Raw genomic sequence first — 23,639 nt, forward strand, 5'->3', positions numbered from 1 at the left:
AATGATGAGTACAATTCAACCACGCCTCTGTTTGGATAAGGCGGTGATGACTTTATGCAGCAAGAAGGATGTTTTTTGTTTTCTGATTGATTGATTGATTGAAGAACCGAATCGGTACAACGGGACCATGAAATGAAGCGAAACCCGAACCCCCCTCGAATGTTTTGTTCTTTCCTTTTTTTCTCACTTTCACACTCTCCCACTCACAAACACACACACAGAGAGAGAGGAGAGGAGAGACGTCTGCGCAATAGCACTAATAGCGAATGAGGGAGCCGCCATTCAAGGTGGGGTGGGGTGGGGGGAAAGGAATACATACACACACGCATGGCAATGGATGGATGCGCTGCGCTGCGCTGCAATGGATGCGCTGCAATGCAATGCAATGGAAATGGGTCGGGATTTTGCTGTTGTTGTTTCTTCTTGTTTCTTGTTGTTTAAAGAGCGCGCGCGCGCCTGATCGGTGCTGCTGCTGCTGCTATTGCTGGCTGCTAGCTGTCCAAGTTCACAATTCGAATGCAATGCAATGCAATGGAATTGAAGTGAATTGAGGCGAATTGAATTTGATCAAAACTTTTTTTTTTCATCTCCTCGTGAGTTCTCTCCTGATGTTCTGAGATTTACTTATCTCTACCTTACCTTTTTGATCGATCAATGAATCGATGAATGAATCAACTAATATCAGGTCTCGTGTAATAAGAGAAAAAGACATCAAACATCACCCGCTGCATTAAAATCTTACCCATCGGGTAGGAAACAAGTAGATGGTCAAGGAAGATGTAGAAGCTTTTAGAAGCAATCCATTCGCGGGACCTGGTCTACAGCAGGTTACATGGCAAGTGTGCAGCCACCTATTGAACAAGGCCCTTAGATACAGATGTGTAAAAAGAAGTGGGGCAGACGCCCTTCCTCCCGCCGGGAATGTTTCATGAACCCTTTCAGCATCGTCGCGAACGTGCTGTTCCTACCAAAACGCCTTGCTCGTGATTCACATAACAAAATCTTCTTTCGGATCATCCCTGCTTTTTTCTGCCTTGCGCATTCTGCCTTGACCGTTGCGACCAATCTAATTACCCATTCGGGCTTTGCGAGTAATTGCTATCTGAACCACTGGGCCAGGGAATGTCTCTATAATCTTTGGGATTCGTGTTCATCGGAGGTAGACGAACAGGTTGCTGCTGATGCGATGATGTCCCATCTCCTGCGCTCGTTGACCCATTTACTGTTGCATTCGAAAGGCCCGAAGGCGGTCGTATAGCAAAGGGCGGAAGGGTCTGGCTGACGCTTGAGCCCAACATCGACGTCGGCCGTGAGTAGTTGCTCCAGTTGTTGGTGGTGGGGAAGGATGGACTCGAACTGTTGCCTGCTCGAAATGGAGATCCCGACCGGCTTCCATAGTCACGGTTCAGGTAGTGGTTCGCACCTAACTGGGTCGACGTCGTGCTGCTCCTGCCGTGGTTGCTAGCTGGTCTTGCCGCGTTGACTGACGCCCTGTAGGGGTCAGTTGAGTTGCTTTGGCCACCAGAGTACGACGTGTAACGGGGATCAGGGAGGGAATTTGGTGAAAAGTAGGATTGGGATGTGATGGAATTAAGGCCTGGATGCGTACTCGTATTCGTGGTTTGCCTCTTGGCCGGTCGAGGAGGTTCGTCGTCTTCCTCATCAGACAATGTCAGATCTATGACAGAGCTTGCGGCACGTTTCGCTCCGGGCTGTGCGGAGGACGTGGATGGAGCTGCAGAGGGCCCACGAGAAGACAGTGGCGGCGTCATGGCATAACCTGCGCCTGACACAGGAGCTGCTAAGAAGTTGGGAGTGCTGGCGGTCGGCAGCGAGCCGCCGTTAGTAGGTTTCGACTTGGCCGTAGAGTGAGATGCCACTTCCACCAGGTCGTCGTCGGAATCGTCAAAGTCGTTGTCATACTTTGCTCGATTATCTCGACTGGACTGAGCAGCATTTTGCGACTCTTCTTCATTGACGATGTGCCACTGCCCATCAGGCTCGAGAGTGACCTTTTCGATAGACGACGAAGTTTGTTGCAAGATTTCTTCAAAGTACTTGTCAATGCAGAGTGACTGGTACGAGATTTGCTTGTTGCATGTGGGACAGAGCCATTGCGGTGCTTGTTCCTGCATCTGCAGGAACATGCCACCATCGAAGCATTGTCTGTGGGTGCAGACAGTAGACCGAACCGGCAAGGTGATGCGGAGTATCGATACTGGATCTTTCAAGGACATTATCTCTGAGGACAGCACGATGTCTGGATCATCGTTCGCTCTGCTAATCTCCCGTATTGCTTGCTCCTTGGAGATGACACCGCCACCGTGGCGACCTTCCTTGATGCGCTGGGTGAGCGTGGCAGAAGAGATGTAGCGGGCCATGTACACGCTGACTTGGAAGCGCTCCTTTGTGAGTGCATACGTGATTCGTAGCTGGTTCTGGTAGCCTGCGTTCTTCCGCACTTTGTCGGTGATGTCGGCGGGTTTGGTGGTACCAGGCTTGTTCTTCAAGCCCTTGAAGTTCGCCTTGACATCATCATTGTTGAGCTTCACTTCCAGCTGATTGGGAAACTCGACGTCGATCTGGGCGTAGGGATTGGCGCCTTTTCCGCAGTACAGCAGGAGTTTCAAGCTGGGGTCACTTTTGATTCGAGCGGACTGGTCTGGTGTGAGAGTAACAACAGCGCTAACAGTATGTCGATTCTGTGGCATTTCTGGTGGAGAATCTGTGTAAGTCACCTATCGTAAGTGCGCTCGATGAGAGACGTGTTGGTGATGAAGAGAAGGATATTTACCGGGAAGATCGAGCATTGGAAACACCACTTCGTGTTCTTCGTAGAATGGACTCGATTTGAACCCTATTGCAATGTCAGCTCAGGATGCCGACGGCACCTGGGAGGCCAGTTGCGACTTACACATTCGGCCCGCAGCTGCTGAGGAGTTGCCATTGCGTCCAGCGGACGCCGGCGCGCGACCGGGTAGCATGGTTGCAGGCGAGGCAGAGCCTGAAGGGCCGTGGAAGGTGCCGAAGCCGTTGGCGGAACTCTGAGGCGACTGTGTTTGTGCTGGCGCGGGTTTGCCGTGGTTGTTAACCCGATAGTTGAAATCGCGAAAAGCAGCTACATCACCTTCGGACACAATTTTGTCCAGAACTGCAACACCGTCAGCATTTCTCCTCTGCCGAGCGCGGGAATTGCCCTAGCAATACAAGCTTGACTAGACCTCACTTTCTACGCAGCGCTTTTGCAAAGCTGCCTTGGTGCCCGAGACCTGGAAATTGAAGGCGCGGCATATCTCTTTCAGGTCGTTGTTCACCAGCGTCTTAATGCGCGACTCCACAGAAACCCTTCCCTGCTGTAGCAAGTGGCCGCCAGACGCTGCCATCGCCCCCTTTCCAGCCCAGTGATCCTTTCCGCCGCAGCGGGAGCGAAGGTCGGAGGATAAACGTGCGGTCGTGGTAGGATGTCCAAGAAGTGTGTTTGACGGTGGATGGGGACGGCGGGTATAGGTTCGCTTCAGGGCGGGATTATGAATGCGAGGAGGTGTTCGAAGCCGGGCGACAGGCGGCAGGTGCAGAGCGGAGATGAAGAAGAAGAAGAGGAAGATTTGGAAGAGCAGGAAGGAGCAGGGTGGGATTTAGTGGCATCGCGGAAGAAGCTGCGAACGGGGCTCTTGCTATTATTCACCTCAATCTTCAATAGGTCAAGTAGGTGTCAATAGGGAAGGTACTGAGCTGATTGTCCAGTGATTGTGGCAGGAGCCAAAGACGAGATGAGGCAGTCACGCAATGGAGTGTGACACTGGAAGGAGCAGTCCACAACACGCAGCAGACGGGGAACAGCCACGCGACTGCAGCCAACACGCGCTCTTCACCGTCGTCTGCTCCGTCCCGAAAGTCTGATCTGCTTGTTCTATCGTAATCCCCTCGACGCTCGACAGTCGAAGACTCGACACTCTGGAAGAAGAGGAAAGAGAAGTTGAGAAAGTGGTGGTCGAGAAGGATGAATAACGGATATCCAATCATGTCAGGTGATGCCATCGGAACTCTTTATCGTAATATCACGTCCCAGCAGGTGGCACGTGCTCTGCATTCACTTTTATCGTGCAGCTCCGTAGCGTATCCGAGCCAAACTTCTCGACTTTCCACTTCCTTACCTGCTACAGAAGAAGAAGAAGTGTGTGTGTGTGCGATTGATTTGTGACGGAAAGCACAACACACCAATCGCCAACATGGGAAAGAGCTCCAGATCCAGCGCAATCAAGAAGAACAACCAGGTGCTGAAGAGGAAAGTCTTTGGGCCGGTAGAGACCGCTCGCATTGAACGACAAAATGCAAAGCTGCTCGAACTGGCCAAGGCGCCGAAAGAATTGGTGATGGAGGACAAGCCTGAGCGTAAGCAGATTCTTCTTCTTCTTCTTCCTCCTCCCCTACAGACAAACCATGTCAAGGTGTGAGTGCATGCAACTCACACGAAAAAAAAATTACAGAACCCGAAGACGCCGACAAGGAAGCCACCTCCACCACTACCACCACCACGACGACGAAGGACAACGAAATGGAGCTCGACGACGCCAAGCCCCGAAAAAGCAAACGCGAAGTCGCACGGCTGCAAGAGGCGAGGAAAGCGCGACAGATTTCGAAATTGAGAGGTTCGCGCTCGCGACCGCGAAATCAGAAAGAGTTTCCTGCTCATAAGTTGAAAAAGAAGGCGGGAAAACGATGAAAAGAGAAGAGAGAGAAACAACAAGCGAATGATAAGGTCAGCAGTGTTTGAAAGATGTGGACACCGCCATAAAAGAAAAAGGGAAAAAGCGGTGTTTTTTCTCTGATGTCAGGAATCGGGCGCTTTCTGTGTGTGTGTGCATTCGATACCCCCTTCCCAAATGTCAGCTCGGGATGAGTTTCAAATGGGTACTACGCACGAGAATCAGAAATTGCCCTCTCGCCCGGGGGGGGGGAAGATAGGGTGGGGGAGATCTCTGAGAGAGAGCACATCCATCACCTTCCTGAGATGTGCGTGTGTGCGTATTTTGCTTGCACGCATGCGTACTTGCTGTCAACGAAGTACAGACAGCCAGCCAATACTAGCAGCAGCAGTAGCAGCAGGAGAATAATGTAGGCAATGCAATGGCAAGGCAGAGCGAAAAGAAAAGAAAAGAAAAAGACGAAGCGAGACAGATCATTCTCCCCACCTCCTCACCTCACCTCACCTCACAGAATGGGACGAAAGAAGGCAAAGCAGGATACCTAAATCAAAGCCAGCGGAAAATAGTGAATTAGGTGCAATAAGGTACCTTTCGCTGTAGGTAGGTGGCCTAGAGCCTATGTCTTGAAGTTTTTACCTTAATTCACTGCCTGTCACATAAATATCACCTTCATCACACTATACCGCATCTCATCTCATCACCCACCTTTTTTTTCATCACTCAAGATACGTGTACCTGTACCTCATCTGACCTCACTTCAAGGATACATGGAAGTTTGGAAATATTTAGGTAGGTTTTTCAAGATTCATTTTTTCTACATTATATAATTCTCTCTCTCTCTCTCTTCTTTCTCTCTTTCTCTCTTTCTCTCCCTCTCTCTCTCCATCCATCCATCCAAAAAAAAGACATTATCTTTCTCAAAAAGAGGGGGGTATCATCATAAAAGTGTATCTGGAGTATATTGTTGTGGTTGTTGTTGTTGCATCGTGTTTCTTTGGTTGGTTGGTTGGTTGGTTGATTGGTTGATTGGTTGTTGGTAGTGTCGTGTTTCATGTAAATAATGGCTGGCAGTGATGTCGATGTGATATACCCCATTCCATCCCTTCCCATCCCATCCCGTCGTTCGTCGTCAAGCCACACATGTCAGGTATACCCATACCAGTCATACCTAGTTAGTAATCCAGAAACAGTCCCTCCTCTATATCAACCATATCACAAAAGTAATCTCACTCCTTAACCTTCCTCTGCATCCTCGCCAACGCAGCGCGATGAGCATCATGCAACCCCCCCATGCGCATATGCTGATCCATCTGCTCCTGTTTCCGCTTCAACAGCAATTCCTTCCTCTTGGCCTCCGCCTCAGCCTGAATTCTCGCCGCCCGTAACATATCCCCGTGCGCGTCACTAGTCACAATGGGGCTGCGTTGTGCACCGGCTTGGGCAGTCGAGTCGCGCCATTGATTCCAATTCAGAGCTTGTTTGACGACGTTGTGGCTGCTGGCTCGTCGGGGCTGGTGGGAGTCGTAGAGGGGGTTGGACATGCGGATTTGTTGTTGTTTGGTGGGGGAGATGAGAGAGGTGCGGTAGGGGTCGGGGATTTCGTTGCGGGAGGAGATGCGGCGCTGTTGGGAATCGGCGTGAGCGGCGGCGGCGTTTTGTTGTTGTTGGAGAGTGAGCATGGATTTGCGTTGTACGAGAGCTTTGCGTTCCGAGAGCGTCATGTCTTCGTCCTGCGAAGCGTCCAATGGCAGTCCGGCTGCGTCCGAGATCGAGCTGTTGGAACTCGGGTTTCCTTGAGAGCCGTCGGGTTTTGTGATGCTTCTACCGGAAGAGGGAGAAGCTGGGCCTGGGGGCACGTCAATCCTGGGTGTCATGAAAGATGTGGTCGTGAGGCGCGCGTCGAGGCGGTCTTGTCTCGCATCAAGAAGATTGGACATGCTCGACATGCTTCGTGGCATTTGTGACAAGCGATCCTTGGACTGCGTTCGGGCAATATTCTTGGGAGACGTAGGTTGCGCTGCCTCTGGGACAAGATTCGTTTTGGGCGAAGGTGGACTGAGCTGCTGCTGCTGCTGGCTGGGCGAAGGCGAAGGCGAGCTGCGTTGCCCGCTTAGCAGATCTGTACTCTTGGTGGCTTCAGTTTGCGCTGCTTCGGGGAGATAAGTTGCTTTAGATGGGGCGGAGTTGAGCTGCTGGGTGGGCGAAGGCGAGAATCTTTGCCCGCTGAGCACATCGGAAGAGGAGACATGCCGTATGGCTTCTTCAGCGATGGGATCTTTCGAGATGAAAGCAGGGTTGCTGCTCATACGCTTCGCAAGCGGCACGTTCCAGCTATCCTCGCTGCCCCGTGAGCTATGAGCGTAGACTGGCGTAGCAGCAATACCAGACGGCATGCGACTCAGATGCCTGCTGGATCGGCCAAGATTCTCCGCTTTTGACGCCGCTCGAGCCACTTGCTTGGGTTTGGGAGGTGCTGGAGGTACCGGTATTGCGTTATTCTCTTCAGCTCTGGCGGCAGCTGCTGCGTCCGTGGTTTCGACCTGTACGGCGTCTGTGGTGTGCTCCTCCACCTCCTCGACGGGCATAGCTTCAGCGCGACTGACCTCCTTTGCCCACTCATTCAGTCTATAGGACGAAGCCGCTTTCGACATCTTCTTGGGCAAACGTTCCTTCAGATTGGCTTGCCCGCCTGCATCATCAGTAGTTTCGCCGCTGAAGTACGACTCGTCACCGGTATGTAACGAACCAGGCGGCTTTGGCGAGCCCGCCCTCGAAGCTTCATCGGGCTTGTTGCCGGGAAGGCATAACGCCTCGTCGTCGTCTTCCACTAACGAGACTTGTGAAGTCGCTGCCTGGTGCGTGTCGTGGTCGTGGGACATGTACATTGATGTTGGGCGAGAGAGCCGCATTGATAAAGCATCCATATCAGGAGCTTCAGCCGCTGTGGCGGCAATCGAAGAGGCGATGTCGTCGTCCTCCTCCTCCATTGGGAATTGCTCATCATCCACGGCGTTCTGCGCAGAAAGGGACGCGTCTGTCCTCCTCTCGCCCAAGTGAACATCCACAGTGCTGCTTGCGTTGCTACCAGCTTGACTGATACCTAGTGCTGGTGAAGCAGACGAGGATGCTCTTGTAGATGGCAATGCCGCATTGGTAGTGGGCACTCCATTCTCAAAGTCGAAACCGAGAGGCGGCAGACCAGGTCCTGGCGATGCTCTCCGGTTGCTGCTATCCGCAAATGGCACATTCAGACTTGAAGCCGATTGAGGACTCGATAACGCTGGCCGGTGCCCCGAGCCGTCGGTGGCAGCCGAGTCGGAATTCGGCACGGGAAACGGGCAATACCTCTCGCTCATCCCGGATGAAGACATTTCGTAGCTGTTGGAGCCCTTTTCACTCTCCGACACCGAACCAACATGAACGTCGGCCATCTTCTTGGTCTCGTAAGTGCCTTCCCAATTTCCACGTTCCCGTGCAACCTGCGCCTCAATATCGCGTCCCACTTCGGTTTCCTCAGCGTCCCTCGCCGCTTGCTCTGCAAGTCGATCGGCTTCGCGCTTGGCCTTTTGCTCTTTGACAATTTGCCATATTTTGATTTGCGACAGAATTCCAAAGAAGGTGATGATGATGATGGCTGCGATCTCGGCACGCATGTTCCGATTGATGGGATATGTATCTGTGAAGAGAGGGAATACATCCGAGTTGACATCTGTCGAACTAACATTAGCACTTCGGGTAGCATATGAGGACACACAACATGATGCTTACCCCAGATGTACATCCAGAACTCTTTCAGACCCGCCCTGCTGAAACAATCAAGACCGATGATGAACGCAGTCGCTCCCGCGAACGCTGTACAGGCAATGATGCCATAGACTCGCGTAAAGCGGCTGATATACAGTGAAGAAGCGGCCGCGCAGAACAGTCCGATCATGATGATCTTGCCAACGTGGTTCTTGATGACTCCTCCCGGCGACAAGACCAGAAGCCACATGGCCAAGCAGAACCCTCCAAGCAGACAACCGAACCCTTCTGATACCTCCCTGAAGATCAATGCGAGCGCTCCTAATGCACATCCTCCCAGAGCTCCCGCGATGACATAGGCTCCTTGAACGGTATTGGAGACGGGCGGCCGCATGAGGTATATGATCAGAACCTCGATACTCAGCGCAATCAACAAAGACGTGCTGAGGAAGGTCTGTGTTGGCCGGTGTTTGATGCCCACCAAAGCCAGGACCAATCCCGATATCATGAGGAGAGCACCAGCGACACCGAGCGCAGGGGTGATGACAGGTTTGATCGGAAGCTGGTTCGAATCGGAATCTGAGCCATTCGGAATCGTGCCGTTCGACGTACTGTTGGTCGCAGTTGACGTGGGAATAGGAACAGCAGTGATGGCAGAAGTCACTTCTCCATCTCCAGATATCTGCGTCGTAGTCGGGACACTTTCCGTCTCGCGTGTCCTAGTTGGCGATATCGTGGGAGTCGATGTTTCTATGCTTTGGTCCGGAGGAGTCGTGCTCGCCACACCGTCGGTGGTTGTCGGTACATTGTCCTGTCGAGCTTGCAGTGCCGGCCTCCTGCCCAGCTGCTCCGCGCATGACAGCGCGCAGAGCAGACTGATTGCCACATGCGGGAGGCGCATATTCGTTTTCGTAGAGGATTTCTTGCAAGCACGAAGAGTGAAGCCGTCGTTGAACTGTCTCTCAATACATCCTTCCAGATCCAATGGCTACCTATAATTCGTCTCCTGCTAGTTCAGCATCGAAAAGAATCACGTCCGAAAGGTGGATCGGCAGTCCAGTGGTGTGAGAGAGACCACGTCGGGTGGGCGTGATACTACTCTCTCGAACGAACGAACGAACGAGTGGCAGTGTCGTTCGGTCCAGGGCGGAGGGAAAGATCAGCAGCAGCAGCAGCAGAACAAATGACAAAGCAGCGTATGAGCGAAAGGGCGTCTATATCATGATACCCTGCCATGAGCCGAAAAAGAATTACATGTGAACCAGGGTCGGCCCAGTTGGACTTAGACTCTTAGTTTTCGACAGATTTGAACAAATGAAAGGACTTGAGTCGGGCTTGCAAGCACAGCCATCGATTGGTCCTCTGCATTTTCGTTCCTGTTTGCTCTTTTCGGCACGGAGACGGCAGAGTTCGTAGCCAAGCGCAATGCTTGAGTCATGATGAAGAAACTTGACTAGAGATCGAGAAAGTGGATCACTCACAGCCCGCTCACAGCGGTTGCGTGCAGCCGCGCATGTTATAGCCTCGTTACTAGGATAGGAAGTCCATGGGAGTGTGCACTATTACCTACCTTACCACTATATACTCAGCCAGCAGGGCACACCACCAGGGAGAGAGCAGGCTTGCTTTGCGGGCTTGGCTTTTCTGGAGGGGGGGAGGGGGGTGAGCGCTACCTGTACGAATCGACCGGCTTCTCTTGCTACACCGCACACGGCTAGGTAATGACGATGCATGACTTTTTCGTTGTTCGTTGTTCTCCTGCTCATGATTGATCGATTGATGGGGAATGGAGTGATGAAATGATCTCCGGTTGGGATTGGCTGCAGTATGCACATCCAGCACACACATCATCGTCGTAAAGCCTGCAGATCTGACAGCGCATATCGGTCCTCGTTCCGGCGCTGAATGACTACATGCACAGTCGATGCAAGTTGCTCTCACTCTCTCATCACAGTCTCTCACCCTGTTCACCCCTCACTCCCCCCACATAATAAAAGATGACGACGACAATAACAAAAAAAAAAAGTCAAAAACTTGCTTCATCATCCATCCTCAGTGCGGGGGGACGGTAATGGATCAAGGCGGTGCGGTGCCCAAAAGAGAAACCGCCCAATAATAAACAATGCAAAGTCTGCGGCAGTCGGCGGAAAGGAAATTTGTAGTGGCAGGGGTGAGAAGGAAGTGAACGAAAAAAAAAGGAAATTAGGGATGTGAAGTGTGCATTTTAGAGTTTCCCTGTCGGGATGTGTCAAATTCAATATATGCGCAAAAGCGGGTTGCGGGCCGCAAAACAAAAAAAAGTGTATTACACTGACTGCATGGTGTGTATGAGGTGTCCACACTCTATTCACGCTCGGGCACGCGCAATGCACATGAATGCACTTTACGCGTGAACGCGTGTCTGTCGCGTGCTTTGACAAGACGCGCGTGTAACGTGTTGAGAGGAACCAACCTACCTGTACCTGAGCTTTTCTTTCTCTTGGCAATACGCGCCGACGCACAGAGCTTCTTTGGTGGAAACAATTGAATATTACATGTACCTATCACAGAGATAAGGCAGGAGGTAGGTACTGTATAGATGAATTGCACGCGGGAATGCATCGCGTTCCCGTCGTTCCCACCTCACCGAGTCATTTCATCGCCCGTCCGTTCGTCACCTAATATGGAGAGTTCCCGATTACAAACGCTCAAGACGGCTCTGCCCGTGAATGAATGAATACGCCTCCCGTCGTCCCGATCGATCTGCCTCCTGGGCGCACCGTTCAAGTTACAAAGACTACGATACCTACATAAGGACGTGTGAGAAATTCGTGCACAGACATTGTCTATACACTATAGGTACACGTAGGTAAGGTACAGGTATCGGTACCTAGGTATGCTCATGAGCAACTTTCTATAAAAAAGCTAAATATAAACTCGTACTTTTTCGTTCCTCGATATCGTCTAGGTACCTGAGGGAAGCTTGACGATATGTATGGCTATCGATTACGGATCTGCCTAGGTACCTACCTACCTCCTCAAGAAATCGAAGTGTATCAAAACGTCTTTGAACATAGGAGGTACCTAAAGGTGAAACATTCCATCTTGCTTAGACCGGATCTCATCGGAGAACCTTTTTCATTTTCCTATTTTTTCATTTTCATTTTTCTTTTTCTTCTTTCTTTTTTTCTTTTTCGGAAAGCGTAGAAAGTGTCTCAAGTTCTGCAAGAGTGTAGACTAAAAAGAAAGGTGCGTGTATGTACCTGGGACGTGAAACGTCTTGCACATCTTGCACGATAACGCCTTATCTTACCTTATCGACATCGTCGTTATCGAGACCGATTTTCTACGAGCCTTTTGGTAAGGTGAGAAAGTCTGCCTGTCTGAGGTAAAAGGTAGAGTCTGGGGTTGGCACCTGCACGACGGGTGAGGTAAGGTAGGTTATGTAGTTGGATCTCAACTGTACGGCAGAAATACCGGTACTTGAAACCGGTTCGCTACAGATGAGGCTGCTGCTGCTGCAGTTACACATCCACCAAGCAGGGACTGTCGACAGCACCGAAACCTGCAGCCACGCCGCCTTCTTCGCTCTGATCGCCTTTGGTGCGTAGAAGGTATCCTGCTTCGAAGTTTTCGACAATTTCTCTCTTTCCACCTGTCCCAGCTTGCCAAAGACATGCGCCGTAGATTCCAAGCTCACATATCACGCCCCCACTGTGCGTCTCTCCATTGCGGAAGATGGTATTCGACTGTGCAGGGGGCTCGATCATTTCCATCAGGATGTAAGCGGGCCAATGCGTTTCGGCCAAGTCCTTGAGAAACGGTGGGATGGCTTTGCGATAGATGTTATTTCCACCTCCTTCACGCTGAGGCTTGAGGACATAACGGCTCGCGCTCTCTGGATGCTGAGCGAGTCTGCGAGCCTCCATGCCGGCTTCGGATTTGTCAAGAGGATAAATTGGCGCAAAGGTTTTGAGCACTTCCGATGCTTGATTGTGGTCCGGCAGGAAGCGTGCGAGATGGGGCGAGTGAGGTGTGGCAAGAACTTGCTGAACCTTCTTGGTTCCGGCAAGTTGTGTGAGAACTGTGGGACATTTGATCGCGGTGCTGCGCTCAATCTGCAGTCGGGCAGACCAGTGAGCATCGGAAGTGTACTCATCTGGTGAGTAGCCTGCACGGAAGTAGACGACAGTGACCTCGTAACGCTTAGCCGGATTCTGCGGAGGCGTATAGATGAGCTTCCGGTTGCTATCGACCTGGGTATCCTGCAGAACTCGTCCAAAAGGTAAACGGAAGGTCCGCACTCCATGGTTCTCGTTGAGAGCATACTCAAGGTGTCTTTGGTCGAACACATTCCGTTCCGGATCCTGAACGAGAAAAATCACGCACGTTGGTAGTCCTGTTGTGGAGATACCATATGCCTTGTGGGCTGCAGCCATGCCTCTTGCTAACGAGGGCACTGAGCTGCTAGCAGGCAGTGCCGCATCATTCACACTGCTCGCAATCTCGTCAGGATAGGCATCGATGCTGTGGAGATGCCGATGCAGACCAGAGACTTGACTTGAAAGACCTCCAAAGGAGGACGCGATGGTGTTGAACTCGACCTGCTTGACTGTAGGCTGAGATGTGCTACCTCGATCGACATGCACCATGTAATCTGAACGGAAGAGACCCAGAGCCAAAGGCTGGTCAAATATCAATACTGTATCATCACGAGTGAGATCAACACATCGCGTCTTACCTGGACATAGCCCTCTGCCTTGACAGCTTGATGTATCTTCCACAGTCCCGCCATAAAGTCATCAATCTCAACGAGTCTGCGAAGAGCACGTCAGCTAATTCCAGCTGAGCCGCACCTGCCAGCAAAGTGAGGCATTCCGTGATACATTGCGAAGTGAGCACGCAGCGATCATGCACGCAGACGTTGAAGTGAGGATCGATATGGATAACACCTACTCCTCAACGATGCCAGTCAACCATTCCTCATCACTGGCAATTGCCGAGTAGAGTTCATTGTATGCTTTCGCTACAGATTTGGCCTGCTCGAAGCATAGTCTGGGGAACAGACTAGGGAACAGAGTGACTGGTGCTGTTGTCGCCAATGCCCCCGAAGGATCTTGTCCTGCTGGCACATATCCCGGTGCTGGTCTTACAGCCAAGCCATGGGCTATTGACCAATCTTTGAGGTTCGTCAACAAGTAGGACTTTTGGTCTTCACTCAGCTCTGGAGGGTATTCGGGATACATGCTGGTCGACATCTTGATCTGTACCGCAGGAAGAAGAGTATGGGAAGTCCGCAAGAGAATGTTCTGAAGCCTCCAACGTTACCCAGAGGCTAGTGGGTCTTCTTTCAATGCCGTGATCGGCAGGCATAGAACCCATTCTTGCTTACTAAGCATCTCAACTTCCAGTTGGACCCCACGATCTTCCTGGGCCTGGGACGCGCCGTTCACACAGCGTGAGCTGCTGATCGCATCACGGCGAGAACTGCACTTTGGACTGTACATTCATTTCCAATACTCTCTGCCCAACCGACGAGACCTTCACGCCGAAGTTGTGCAGCACGACTCAGCGTCCGCGATTCGAATAGCCGTCAAGCACGTCCGCAACGAGAACAGGAGCAGGAGGACATCGAACAAGACGCTATCTGTGTGGCTCATGCCAGTACTCTGCACGTAACATGACAGAGGAGCGAGCAAGAGTTGTGCCGATACCGATCTCCGGATCGAGAGATCTTCATCCCTCCAGGCTATCGAAGAAAAAAATCAAGGAGTCTTGAAGTGGGCAAAAGTCGCAGCTGTAGTCCACACGCGCAGCCAGTGACCAGAGAACAATTTGCGTTGCTACACGAGGACGAAAGAGAGCCTATTGGGCTTCCCTCACGGATGGTCGCACTCTGCTATTTGTCTTACCAGCTGGAACCAACACCCGGAGTTCATGCTAGTGGCTGTCCTCGTGGGTATCAAGAAGGTTGAAGACACGAGACTGGTGCACACTGTCTATTCAGGTTGTGTTCTGAGTGATATCCTCCACGAGCTCCGCGTTCTCGCCTGTGGACAACTTTCCAGGAGTCCTGCAGACCTCTCTGACGCGTCCAGCTGTTCGACTTACGACATCAGCGCGCGCTCCTTAGATGAGCTTCGCTTGCGGTGTTCGTCATAACAATCGCAACTGCCTCGCAAGTCGCTATTGTTTCGAGCACTATCATCATTCACACACAGTCTACCTGCTGCACAGCGCAATCCTATCAGCACGTGACCTTCTACTGCGTCACCTAGTCATCACCGCTACGAATACCTCAAAACTTCACACGACAACTTAATCACCTACATCATTATTCTTGCCACCAGCAGCGCTTTTCTGGAAACACCGGCGCTATGGCTTCTGACCCATGGCACTGGACTGCCCTGCAGGTGGCTGACTGCTTTCGCAACAATGCGCCGGTACTCATTGATGACATTCCGAATGCACGGCTTCCGGACATGAACGCATTCGCACAGAAAATCGAGGAAAACGACGTGTGTGGATTTATGCTCTTCGAAGAAGTTGATACTGGCTTCCTCCGAGATGAGTGCGGTATCAAGTCGCTGGGCCAACGAGGTGCAATCAAACACTGTATACGAAAACTGAGAGCGCAATCAGCAACATGTCAGAAGGAGGGCGCTCCGCGCACTCCCATTTCTACAGCTGCGACGCCATCTGTGCTACCTACGACGGAACAGGAGCCAGTACTATCCGTGCCTATCTCCAATCCAAGCACGAAGCGTGCTGGTGATGTGCAGGTAGAGGACAGTAGTGGTCGTAAGCGCCGTAAGCTCGATATCTCGAAGCTGTCGACGTTTGAGCCGGACATACAGCCACGGCCATTACCGGCGTCTGCAAGCTTTCTCCGCGACTCGAGACTGCCAGTGGACGAGATCTTCTTCGGCAAAACGAGGATGGGACAGGAGATTTGTGCTGCAGAGATGCCAAGCGGGATGATGAGCAACCCTGCGTCGAGGCCCAACACGCCCGAGCTTGCAAACTCGCCCTCAGACGATAAAGACTCGCAGGTCCTCCAGAAAGAAGATACCTGTTTTCAATTCCAGGCTACGAATCAGCTCGCCGGAGAGAGCGCATATGTGTACAGGCAAATGCGTCGTTTTCTGGCATTGGACGTTGCAGAGTCAGACAGTAAGGCGGTCAAGCATATCAAGCGACGCGGGCATGATGCAATCGCTATCTTGCCCTACAACGAGAACCTGTTGCAGGATGACAAGGCACAGTCTGCCCTAGTGGTGCAAATATGCGGTGAAGACAGTAATCGGTGCACATCCAAACGAGAGAACGCAGCGTTTCTTGAATCTGGCTTCGATTACGGCAGCATTGACGGAGAGCCAGCGGATTCTAACAGCGGCCAGTGGGACTTTTTGGCTACTAAGTACAAGTCTACCAACAGCGACGAGTTGTTGCCGGAGTATGGCGCCTCCAATACCGAGGGCTCACTGGCATCATTACAATTGGAGATGCAAAAAGATGAAGCAGAGGCAGAAGATGGGAAGTTATCCGGTGCTCGCCTTGAAAGTGTCATCGACGCCGCACTGACGGACATTGCAAGTGCATGGAAGCAGAAGTTCCTGCCCGTAAGAGAAGAAAAACGCGCATGGAGCGTTTGGAGGCAGACACGCCGGAGTCGTGTGATCCGCGACGGTTTGATCGAGGGCGCGGAACGTAGGATCCAACATCTCGAGCACCGTGTTCACAAATTCAAAGAAGAAATGCATAGAGACGAGTGGCAGACGGAGAAGGAAGTGACTAAGCAATGCCAGGCCATGGACCTTACTATTCAGGATATCGAAGAAGAACGATGGAAGATTGACGTATGGCAAAGGACAAGAGAGCCGCATCACATCATTAAGCATGGTGAACGCAACTTTCCTGGACCCAAATCTACTAATACTGGCAAACCACAAAAGTTGCCCTTGATTCACCCCAACGATAGGCTTAGCGTAGAGCCAGATCCTGGAGCCGATGAGGATGACTTTCACTCTGCTCAAGGCGAACAGAGCCCGGTGCCGCTTGAGGGCCCAGGACAGGACGAGGATGAGGATGCATCCGACGAAGCCTCCGAACAGGACGAAGATGCGGACTTCCTCGATGATTCGGCGTCGCTTTTAGCAGAGTCACCCAATCCACCAATAGAAGCGGATGTGTCAGAAACCGCCGAGCAGGATTACGAAATGCTGGACCCGCCTGTAGAGTCTGAGCATTCAGAGTACGAGCCTGAATTCTCATCTCCTAGCATCACAGCTCGACAAAGTAACGCTCGCCGTCATGAAACACAGTTGACAGACACGGGCGGCGGCACAGAGTCTGAAGTTCTGCCTAGCCCAAATTCCTTTGGCTTCCAAAAGCGAGTGAAGCAGGAGAACAGGACGCCGTCGAAGTCTCGAACGTTTATGAGTTCGTCTGCGGACGCTATCGTCATATCTTCGGACTCGACTCCTGGAAAATCAAAGCGAAGCAAGAAGCACGACCTCAAATATCATGGTGAGCCCGAGAGTGCTACCGCGCAAGATGTGGCCACCTGGGACATCGATGTGCTGAAGTCGTTACTCGACAGAAAGCGGATACTGATCAAGCTCCTCGCCACGTTGATACCGCAACAGCGAGAAGATATCAAACAAAGTATGCTTGGTTTGAAAAGGAATGGGTACTGGAAACAGGTATGGAATGTCCTCAAAGTCCTCCGAAGAGACTTCTCCGGAAGTGATCAAGACAAGGTCGTGGTACTCTCGACAAAACTTTTCCTGGCCTTCCACTTTTGTGAACCGGACATATATTTCAATGGTAGCCGCCAAAGTATCAACTGGGAATCTGCTATAAGCGACGAGGCCTCAATAAGGTATTTCTGCCAGATGCTCGCCCTGTACTTGGACACACCTGGTTTGTGGCCCCCAGAAAGCAAGTCGCAGTCGTTGCCGGGTCGGTTTAGTTCCAGAGGACTCACTAAGGTTATCGACCTTTCGAGTTCATCGGACTTGGACGATGGGCGGCTCGCAGGCACTCCCAGGAAGAAGAACCAGAAGATAGTAAAGCTCAACGCCAATGCAGAACAGTCCCAGGCTGCAGCTTTTCGCCGCCAGCAGAAATTCAAGGAGATGCAAAGCGAAGGCTCGAATTCCAAGGAGCTCCGAGCTATGATACAGGCAGATCCGAGCAATTCGACCGTTGCCATCAACCCGCTGGCATCTCTGGATGATGGAGAAGACTACATCTTTGTCGACAAGAAAATTGCAAGTGCTCTCAAAGAGCACCAGATCGAAGGTATCCAGTTCATGTGGCGTGAGCTCACAGCGCAAGGGAGTGACGGCGGGCAAGGCTGCATTTTGGCGCACACCATGGGCCTTGGAAAGACGCTGCAAACAATTGCCACGCTTGTCGCCCTCAACGAGGCTACTCGATCGGAGAATCCTCGCGTCTACAAGCAAGTGCCAGAACACTTGCGCCCTCCTGATATTCGGGAAAGACAACTGCGCATGCTGATCATCTTGCCCGCTGCTCTGATCCAAAATTGGCGCAGAGAGATCAGAACATGGGCACCCCACGTATTTACCAACATCTTTACAGTCGAAAGCGTACCTTCTCGCAGGCCGGAACAGACTATCGACGAGCTCGAAGGTTGGTTCAATATCGGTGGTATACTGTTTATGACTTACGGCTTGTTCCAAAGGTATGCCAATTGGAGAGACCCAGAAGCTGAAGCAAAGCGAAAACCTGCAGCCAAGCTTGCACCGTTCGGCACGAAACTCGACAAATACTTGATCAAGGGACCCGAGATAGTCGTCGCCGATGAAGTCCACAGCCTGAAGAACCCCAAGGCAAAAGTGACTCGGGCTGCGCAAAGCATTCATACCGAGAGCAGGATCGGTCTTACGGGTACTCCTATGAGCAACGACGTTGACGAGATCTACTCCTTGGTCTCATTCGCCGCGCCGAACTACCTGGGCGAGAAAACGTGGTTCAATCAGACCTACTCCAACCCGATCAAGGAAGGCAATCGCAAAGACAGTGAGCCTTCCGATGTGCGGAGAATGTTGAAGAAGCTTGCTGTGCTTCGCAATCAAATTGAGCCAAAGGTGCATCGAGCTGACATTAACGTTCTGCGTGGGTCGCTCAAACCGAAGCTGGAGTTCGTGATTATAATGCCACTGTCTGATATCCAGCGGGTGACATACAAGAAGTACCTCGCAGCCTTGAGCAAGGACGAGAGCAATCTCAACAAGATCGTGAGCCAGACAAGGATATTTGCATGGCTCGCAGCACTCACTCTTCTGATGAATCATCCACTTGCATTCAAGCGCAAGCTTCTGATGCATCAGACGAAGAAGACATTGCAGAGAGAGTCCACGCCCTCTGTCAGTGATGGCGGCACTGGCACTCCATCTCCTGAGGGTATTGACCTTGAAGACCTTGATATGGATGAAGCTATCCAATCACTGGCCTTTTCCAACAAGGTCAAGCAGGACATTGTCGCCGGCATAGACGACAACCTTCGAGCTGAATCTTCTATGAAGATGTTAATGCTCCTCCGCATCATCCGTCACGCTGGAAAGTGCCACGACAAGATACTCGTATTCTCTGGAAGCATTCCTACACTCGACTACGTAGAAGAGCTTCTCCGCAAATCTCATATTCAGTGTGGTCGTATCGATGGGAGTGTAGCCATATCGAAACGCCAGCCCATCATCAATGCCTTCCACAAAAGTGAGAATGGGGTCTTGCTCATGTCCACTAAAGCTGGAGTCGGTCTGAACATCCAAGGAGCGAACCGCGTCGTCATCCTCGACTTTGGTTTCAATCCGTCACATGAAGAGCAAGCTGTAGGCCGTGCATATCGCTTAGGTCAGACTAAGCCAGTGTTTGTGTATCGTCTGATTATTGGCGGTACTTTCGAGGACAACATCTACGACAAACAGATGTTCAAGACGTCACTCACACAGCGAGTTGTAGATAAGAAGAACCCACGCCGGATTGCGTTCGGAACCGCCGGCGATTGGCTGTATGAGCCTAAAGAGACACCACAGGATGATCTGCAGCAGTGGCTCGGGAAAGACGAGGCCGTGCTGCATAAGATACTCCGGAGGCAGCTCAAAGATGGCGAGAGCTACGCTGGACCGCAGATCCGCAAGCTCACAACCATCGAGACTCTACAAGAGGACGCTGCTGATGAGCCACTGAACGAGGAGGAGCAGAGAGAGGTCAAGGAAGAGCTTGCAATGCGTCGGAACATGCGGCAATATGAAAAGCAAGCTGCCAAAGCTGGACAATCGGCAAGTCAAGCTGGACTGTCGGCAAGTCAAGCTGCACTGCCTCGATCAACGCCATATGCCTTCACATTCGCCGGAACACCTGCTCGGGACAGGCCTCCCATCAGGCTGAAAATGGTGACCAAGCCAGTGCAACCACATGGTCTGCCAGTTGTGGGTAAGAACCGCAATCCGCCAGCGACTATGCCACCACCTCCAGCAGCGGTCCCAAATAGCTCGCACCAGTCACAATATGGAAGCGCTGCTCGTCCCTCGTCCACAGGCGCGCAGCCAGGCACGCACGGTCTGCCTTCTTCATTCTAAAGCACATGTCTGCATTTTGAGTCGAAAGCGTGGGAGGGCGGAAGAGCGTGATGATAGGATACGTGGACGTACAAAGTCCTTTTTTGGAAGGAAGATATTCGCTTTCGCGCGCAGAGATACCCAGCAGCAATCGTTCTGATGATGTTTTCGTACAAGTTCTGATGACTGTTACACCTTGTTTCCCCTTCCGCGCCTTCTTCGTACCTCTCCCCTCTGATGTAGAACTCCTTCAGTCGCCCCATTGCCATTGCTGTATCTCCCAGATGTCTTCTTTGATTCGCGTCCATCTCGGGCATCGATGGACGGCCAGTTTGGACAAGCTCTACCTGTTGGAGCCCTCCTACCCATCGATGGCTCAACCTCCCATTATCACTTTCGATGCAGGCCAGTCAGTGAAGTTGATGAGGAGTCGTCAGGGGCTCGTCCTGGCTCTGGTTCATAATATTGACGGCGGAATTGGGCCAAGATCAGGCCCAGATAGGGGATCAAACATGTGAGATGACCAAATGTCAGCCCAAGCGGTGACTGCTTGAATCAGGTGAGGTGAGGTAGAGAAAATTAAAAGAGGCCTGTCGAGTAGAATGAAACTTGGCGAGTTTCACGAGGGTCGGGGAAGGTGTCACGGTAGGGCGAGGCGGGAAGCGAGGCCCGCCGCCTGCGCCACGTCCGTGACTTGGCAATGACAATCAACCAAAATTTACCCTTCTTCACTCTCTGCACCACTCTCACTTTCTTCACTCTCAATCTTACTCTCTCGCCCACCACATTTACCACAACTGCAACCTAACACCGCATTCCACACACCGTGATCGCTATCCGCTACCACAAATTGGGAAAAGCTCCACCTTCATCTGTGCTCACGAGGCGTCGCAGAATCATCACCACGCAGCAGATCGTGATCGACTGTTCGATGACAGACTCCCTCTGAACACCTTCCACCCATCTATGCGTCCAGAAGACCTTCTACGAGCCCTCGCGAAGCCCCAGAAGTGAGAGATGCTCTCCATGCCCTGAAAATGTGGCATCATGTGCTGACTCGAAACTGGAAAAGGCCCAGATAACACCAGCTACTTGCTGTACCAATCTACCCTCCGTCCACACCACTCCATTGCGCCCATAACCACACTCGACCCGATACTTCCGCCGGGTATCGGAGACTCCTTCACGACGAACAGACCATAGTCGGCACCATTCCGCGCCGCAAGAGCTCTTTTATTGCCCTCTGCACGAGACCTCCCTAACGTCGACTACGGTCGTCTTACATATTCACAACTGCTTGCTGCTGGCGAAAGCCAGCCTCCATTCAAGACAGAAGGGTGTGGGCCTTCTCTCCTCAGACAAAACCGCGACAGTCGCTGAGGCAGCAGATAGTGCTATCACAACACAGGGGGCATTCGCACGCCTAGGTCAGGATATCCGTACCCCTCAAAGTCCTTATCACAAGAGACCGGCTTGGAGATGGTGAACACTGCAATTCCACCCAACTACACCAACTCGCCTTCGTCATTGAGTGGTACACCACATTGGACCATCAATCGAGACATTACTGCGCTCGATCTTGACTCCAGCAATGCATTTGAAGGACCAGAAAAGCTCTTAGAAGTATGGTTCACGGAATCTGACAAGGCTCTGCCGGCGTCTGCTGCGCCAAATGGCCTCAAGGCTGTCTCTCAGGACACATGGAAGGAAATGCTCGACCTCGTGAACTGCAAGGTTCTCTCGGTCATTGAGTCGGGAAATGTCGATGCCTATCTGCTTTCGGAGTCGAGCATGTTCGTCTTTAAACACAAACTCGTGCTGAAGACTTGCGGCACTACCACTCTGCTCCGTGGACTCCCACGCATGCTGGAGATTGCGGTTTTGGAGGCTGGATTTCCATCCGTCCAAGCTAGCTTGCCCGGGGGAACGACCGTGGCTGCTAAACCACACCGCGTCTTTTATAGTCGTAAGAACTTCTTGTTTCCGGACCAGCAGAAGGGACCACATCGCAGTTGGCGTGATGAAGTACGATACCTGGACAAGATGTTTCTGGGAGGCAGTGCATACATGATTGGCAAGATGAATGGCGAGCACTGGTATCTCTACATCACTGGTCCAGGAACCGAGCTCACTCCACCTTCGACTCCACAGGGTGAGCTCTTCCACACGCCAACCCAGCAGATGACTCTGCCCGAGAAAGGAAGACACATGCCGGAGAACGAGGCAGGTGATGAGACTCTGGAGATTCTCATGACCGATCTGGAAGAGCAGAACGCTCGTAAGTTCTACCTTGAGGATGCTAGCGCCATTGCGCAAGACAACGCTCGCAGCGCTCACTTGGCTCGCAAGGACGCCATCTCGCACCTTGGAGTCATTGAAGAGCGCAACGGCTCCGACCCAAGCATTTCCGGTAACACGCTAGTTACAGGAAGCGGAAGCGATGATGCCAGCTTCGATGTTTTTGCCCAGACTGCAAAGGAGCACTCGGATCTGAGCTCGGAAGAAGACGAGCCATTGACGTTTGGAGAAGAGCTCAGCACTGAAGGCCACACTCTCGGAACGGTGGTCACTGAAGCTTGCGGACTGGTCGACGTGTACCCAGCTTCGAAATACCCCGATGCGCGCATCGACTCGTATCTCTTCACGCCATGTGGCTACTCTGCGAACGGAGTGGTTCCGATTCCTGGTGATGCAGAGAACACTCATTACTGGACTGTTCATGTTACACCTGAGCCACAATGCTCCTATGCCAGCTTTGAGACCAATGTACCAACGCGTCACAGTGGCCGCACGACTGTCGATGTTGTTCAGCAGGTGGTGGGCATTTTCAAACCTGGCCGTTTCAGTGTCACCCTCTTCGAGGCGAAGGAAGGTCTCGAAAACGGTAATGCCAGAAACGACAGGCGTATGGACCGAATCAAGGGGTACAGACGCGTTGATCGCGTGGTGCACGATCTCGAAGGCTACGAGCTCGTTTTCAGATATTTCGAAAGAGATGACTGGAAGGGTGGCGCACCACGTCTGGGAGAGCATAGCCCATAAGCCGGGGGCGAAAGGAAGGAGGGAGGATGATGTTGATTGATTTAAATCACAAAAGATTATGAATTTAGTATCTCCTTGGTCAGAAAATCAGAAAATCTTGTAGGCAATCAATGATAAGGTACATGCGTGATTATTTGATCATTTGCTCTGAAAAGCTACTGCAGAACCTATCAATTCTCCTTCTTCTTGACGAGCCCCCGTCCTGCCCGGCAGAGTTCAGTGCGACACTGACAATATGTAATATCATTAAATGCCATTCTTGCCTCCTTTCTCCTTTCTCCTTTTGGGTGTGGTTCCCTTGTTTCAAGGCAGACTTCCTTTGATGCTTTTTATGCATTTCACTACTGCTGGGATGTACCGATGTATCCGATAGATCGATGGATAAGGTATATGAAATTGATACGACACACGAGTTGATGACAAAACAAGAAAAGACCATATAGTTTCCCTCCCTAGCTCGAATTTTTAAAGGTTGGTAGGTAGGTTGGCGTTGGTTTTCGTTTGGGTCGTTGATGTAAGATAAGTGTAAGTGTGAAAAAAGTGTAAATCAATCGAGGGAATAGATTTTTTACTCTGC

General features: G+C 51.7%; 9 protein-coding genes across 9 annotated transcripts; 4 read left to right on the forward strand and 5 right to left on the reverse strand.

The window, feature by feature from the left end:
• Positions 1 to 785: 785 nt before the first annotated feature.
• Positions 786 to 3,951, reverse strand: SEPMUDRAFT_149593 (uncharacterized protein). The gene is made up of 5 exons (XM_016905649.1): positions 3,227 to 3,951; positions 2,915 to 3,151; positions 2,795 to 2,857; positions 1,610 to 2,713; positions 786 to 1,491 (listed from the first exon to the last, which is right to left on the reverse strand). The coding sequence occupies exons 1-5, from the start codon at positions 3,381 to 3,383 to the stop codon at positions 1,424 to 1,426; spliced, it is 1,629 nt and encodes a 542-aa protein (XP_016759795.1). The 5' UTR covers positions 3,384 to 3,951; the 3' UTR covers positions 786 to 1,423.
• Positions 3,694 to 4,038, reverse strand: SEPMUDRAFT_117654 (uncharacterized protein; the record flags this gene model as incomplete). The annotated part of the gene is made up of 1 exon (XM_016901358.1): positions 3,694 to 4,038. One exon carries the CDS (start codon positions 4,036 to 4,038, stop codon positions 3,694 to 3,696), a length of 345 nt encoding a protein of 114 aa, XP_016759796.1.
• Positions 4,039 to 4,161: 123 nt separating this feature from the next.
• On the forward strand, positions 4,162 to 5,240 carry SEPMUDRAFT_149595 (uncharacterized protein). Its single transcript, XM_016905650.1, has 2 exons — positions 4,162 to 4,392; positions 4,488 to 5,240. The coding sequence occupies exons 1-2, from the start codon at positions 4,230 to 4,232 to the stop codon at positions 4,721 to 4,723; spliced, it is 399 nt and encodes a 132-aa protein (XP_016759797.1). The 5' UTR covers positions 4,162 to 4,229; the 3' UTR covers positions 4,724 to 5,240.
• A 692-nt stretch (positions 5,241 to 5,932) lies between these two features.
• SEPMUDRAFT_45354 (uncharacterized protein) lies at positions 5,933 to 6,247 on the reverse strand (the record flags this gene model as incomplete). The annotated part of the gene is made up of 1 exon (XM_016908963.1): positions 5,933 to 6,247. The coding sequence occupies one exon, from the start codon at positions 6,245 to 6,247 to the stop codon at positions 5,933 to 5,935; it is 315 nt and encodes a 104-aa protein (XP_016759798.1).
• Positions 6,248 to 8,341: 2,094 nt separating this feature from the next.
• On the reverse strand, positions 8,342 to 9,351 carry SEPMUDRAFT_45953 (uncharacterized protein; the record flags this gene model as incomplete). The annotated part of the gene is made up of 2 exons (XM_016908979.1): positions 8,342 to 8,415; positions 8,475 to 9,351. Coding segments are annotated over 2 exons (951 nt in total), but the record flags the coding sequence as incomplete, so codon positions are not given.
• A 2,509-nt stretch (positions 9,352 to 11,860) lies between these two features.
• SEPMUDRAFT_66837 (glutathione synthetase large chain) lies at positions 11,861 to 13,687 on the reverse strand (the record flags this gene model as incomplete). The annotated part of the gene is made up of 3 exons (XM_016909766.1): positions 11,861 to 13,114; positions 13,171 to 13,246; positions 13,386 to 13,687. 3 exons carry the CDS (start codon positions 13,685 to 13,687, stop codon positions 11,954 to 11,956), a joined length of 1,539 nt encoding a protein of 512 aa, XP_016759800.1. The 3' UTR covers positions 11,861 to 11,953.
• A 27-nt stretch (positions 13,688 to 13,714) lies between these two features.
• On the forward strand, positions 13,715 to 15,021 carry SEPMUDRAFT_133689 (uncharacterized protein; the record flags this gene model as incomplete). Its single annotated transcript, XM_016902577.1, has 3 exons — positions 13,715 to 13,767; positions 13,841 to 14,104; positions 14,345 to 15,021. The coding sequence occupies 3 exons, from the start codon at positions 13,715 to 13,717 to the stop codon at positions 14,589 to 14,591; spliced, it is 564 nt and encodes a 187-aa protein (XP_016759801.1). The 3' UTR covers positions 14,592 to 15,021.
• Positions 15,022 to 15,721: 700 nt separating this feature from the next.
• SEPMUDRAFT_66840 (SNF2_N-domain-containing protein) lies at positions 15,722 to 20,041 on the forward strand (the record flags this gene model as incomplete). The annotated part of the gene is made up of 2 exons (XM_016909767.1): positions 15,722 to 18,826; positions 18,863 to 20,041. The coding sequence occupies exons 1-2, from the start codon at positions 15,935 to 15,937 to the stop codon at positions 20,039 to 20,041; spliced, it is 4,071 nt and encodes a 1,356-aa protein (XP_016759802.1). The 5' UTR covers positions 15,722 to 15,934.
• A 771-nt stretch (positions 20,042 to 20,812) lies between these two features.
• Positions 20,813 to 23,198, forward strand: SEPMUDRAFT_149598 (S-adenosylmethionine decarboxylase proenzyme). Its single transcript, XM_016905651.1, has 2 exons — positions 20,813 to 21,030; positions 21,093 to 23,198. Exon 2 carries the CDS (start codon positions 21,500 to 21,502, stop codon positions 23,060 to 23,062), a length of 1,563 nt encoding a protein of 520 aa, XP_016759803.1. The 5' UTR covers positions 20,813 to 21,030; positions 21,093 to 21,499; the 3' UTR covers positions 23,063 to 23,198.
• Positions 23,199 to 23,639: the final 441 nt, after the last annotated feature.

The sequence above is a fragment of the Sphaerulina musiva genome (genome assembly GCF_000320565.1).
Source record: "Sphaerulina musiva SO2202 unplaced genomic scaffold SEPMUscaffold_6, whole genome shotgun sequence".
Classification (NCBI taxonomy): Eukaryota; Fungi; Ascomycota; class Dothideomycetes; order Mycosphaerellales; family Mycosphaerellaceae; genus Sphaerulina; species Sphaerulina musiva.

Coding starts and splice junctions, on each gene's coding strand:
- SEPMUDRAFT_149595 (XM_016905650.1), top strand. CDS start 4,230: ATGGGAAAGAGCTCCAGATCCAGCGCAATCAAGAAGAACAACCAGGTG. Junction 4,393..4,487: donor GATGGAGGACAAGCCTGAGC/GTAAGCAGATTC, acceptor AAAAAATTACAG/AACCCGAAGACGCCGACAAG.
- SEPMUDRAFT_149593 (XM_016905649.1), bottom strand. CDS start 3,383: ATGGCAGCGTCTGGCGGCCACTTGCTACAGCAGGGAAGGGTTTCTGTG. Junction 3,152..3,226: donor GCAAAAGCGCTGCGTAGAAA/GTGAGGTCTAGT, acceptor ACGGTGTTGCAG/TTCTGGACAAAATTGTGTCC. Junction 1,492..1,609: donor GAGGCAAACCACGAATACGA/GTACGCATCCAG, acceptor TGACCCCTACAG/GGCGTCAGTCAACGCGGCAA.
- SEPMUDRAFT_149598 (XM_016905651.1), top strand. CDS start 21,500: ATGGTGAACACTGCAATTCCACCCAACTACACCAACTCGCCTTCGTCA.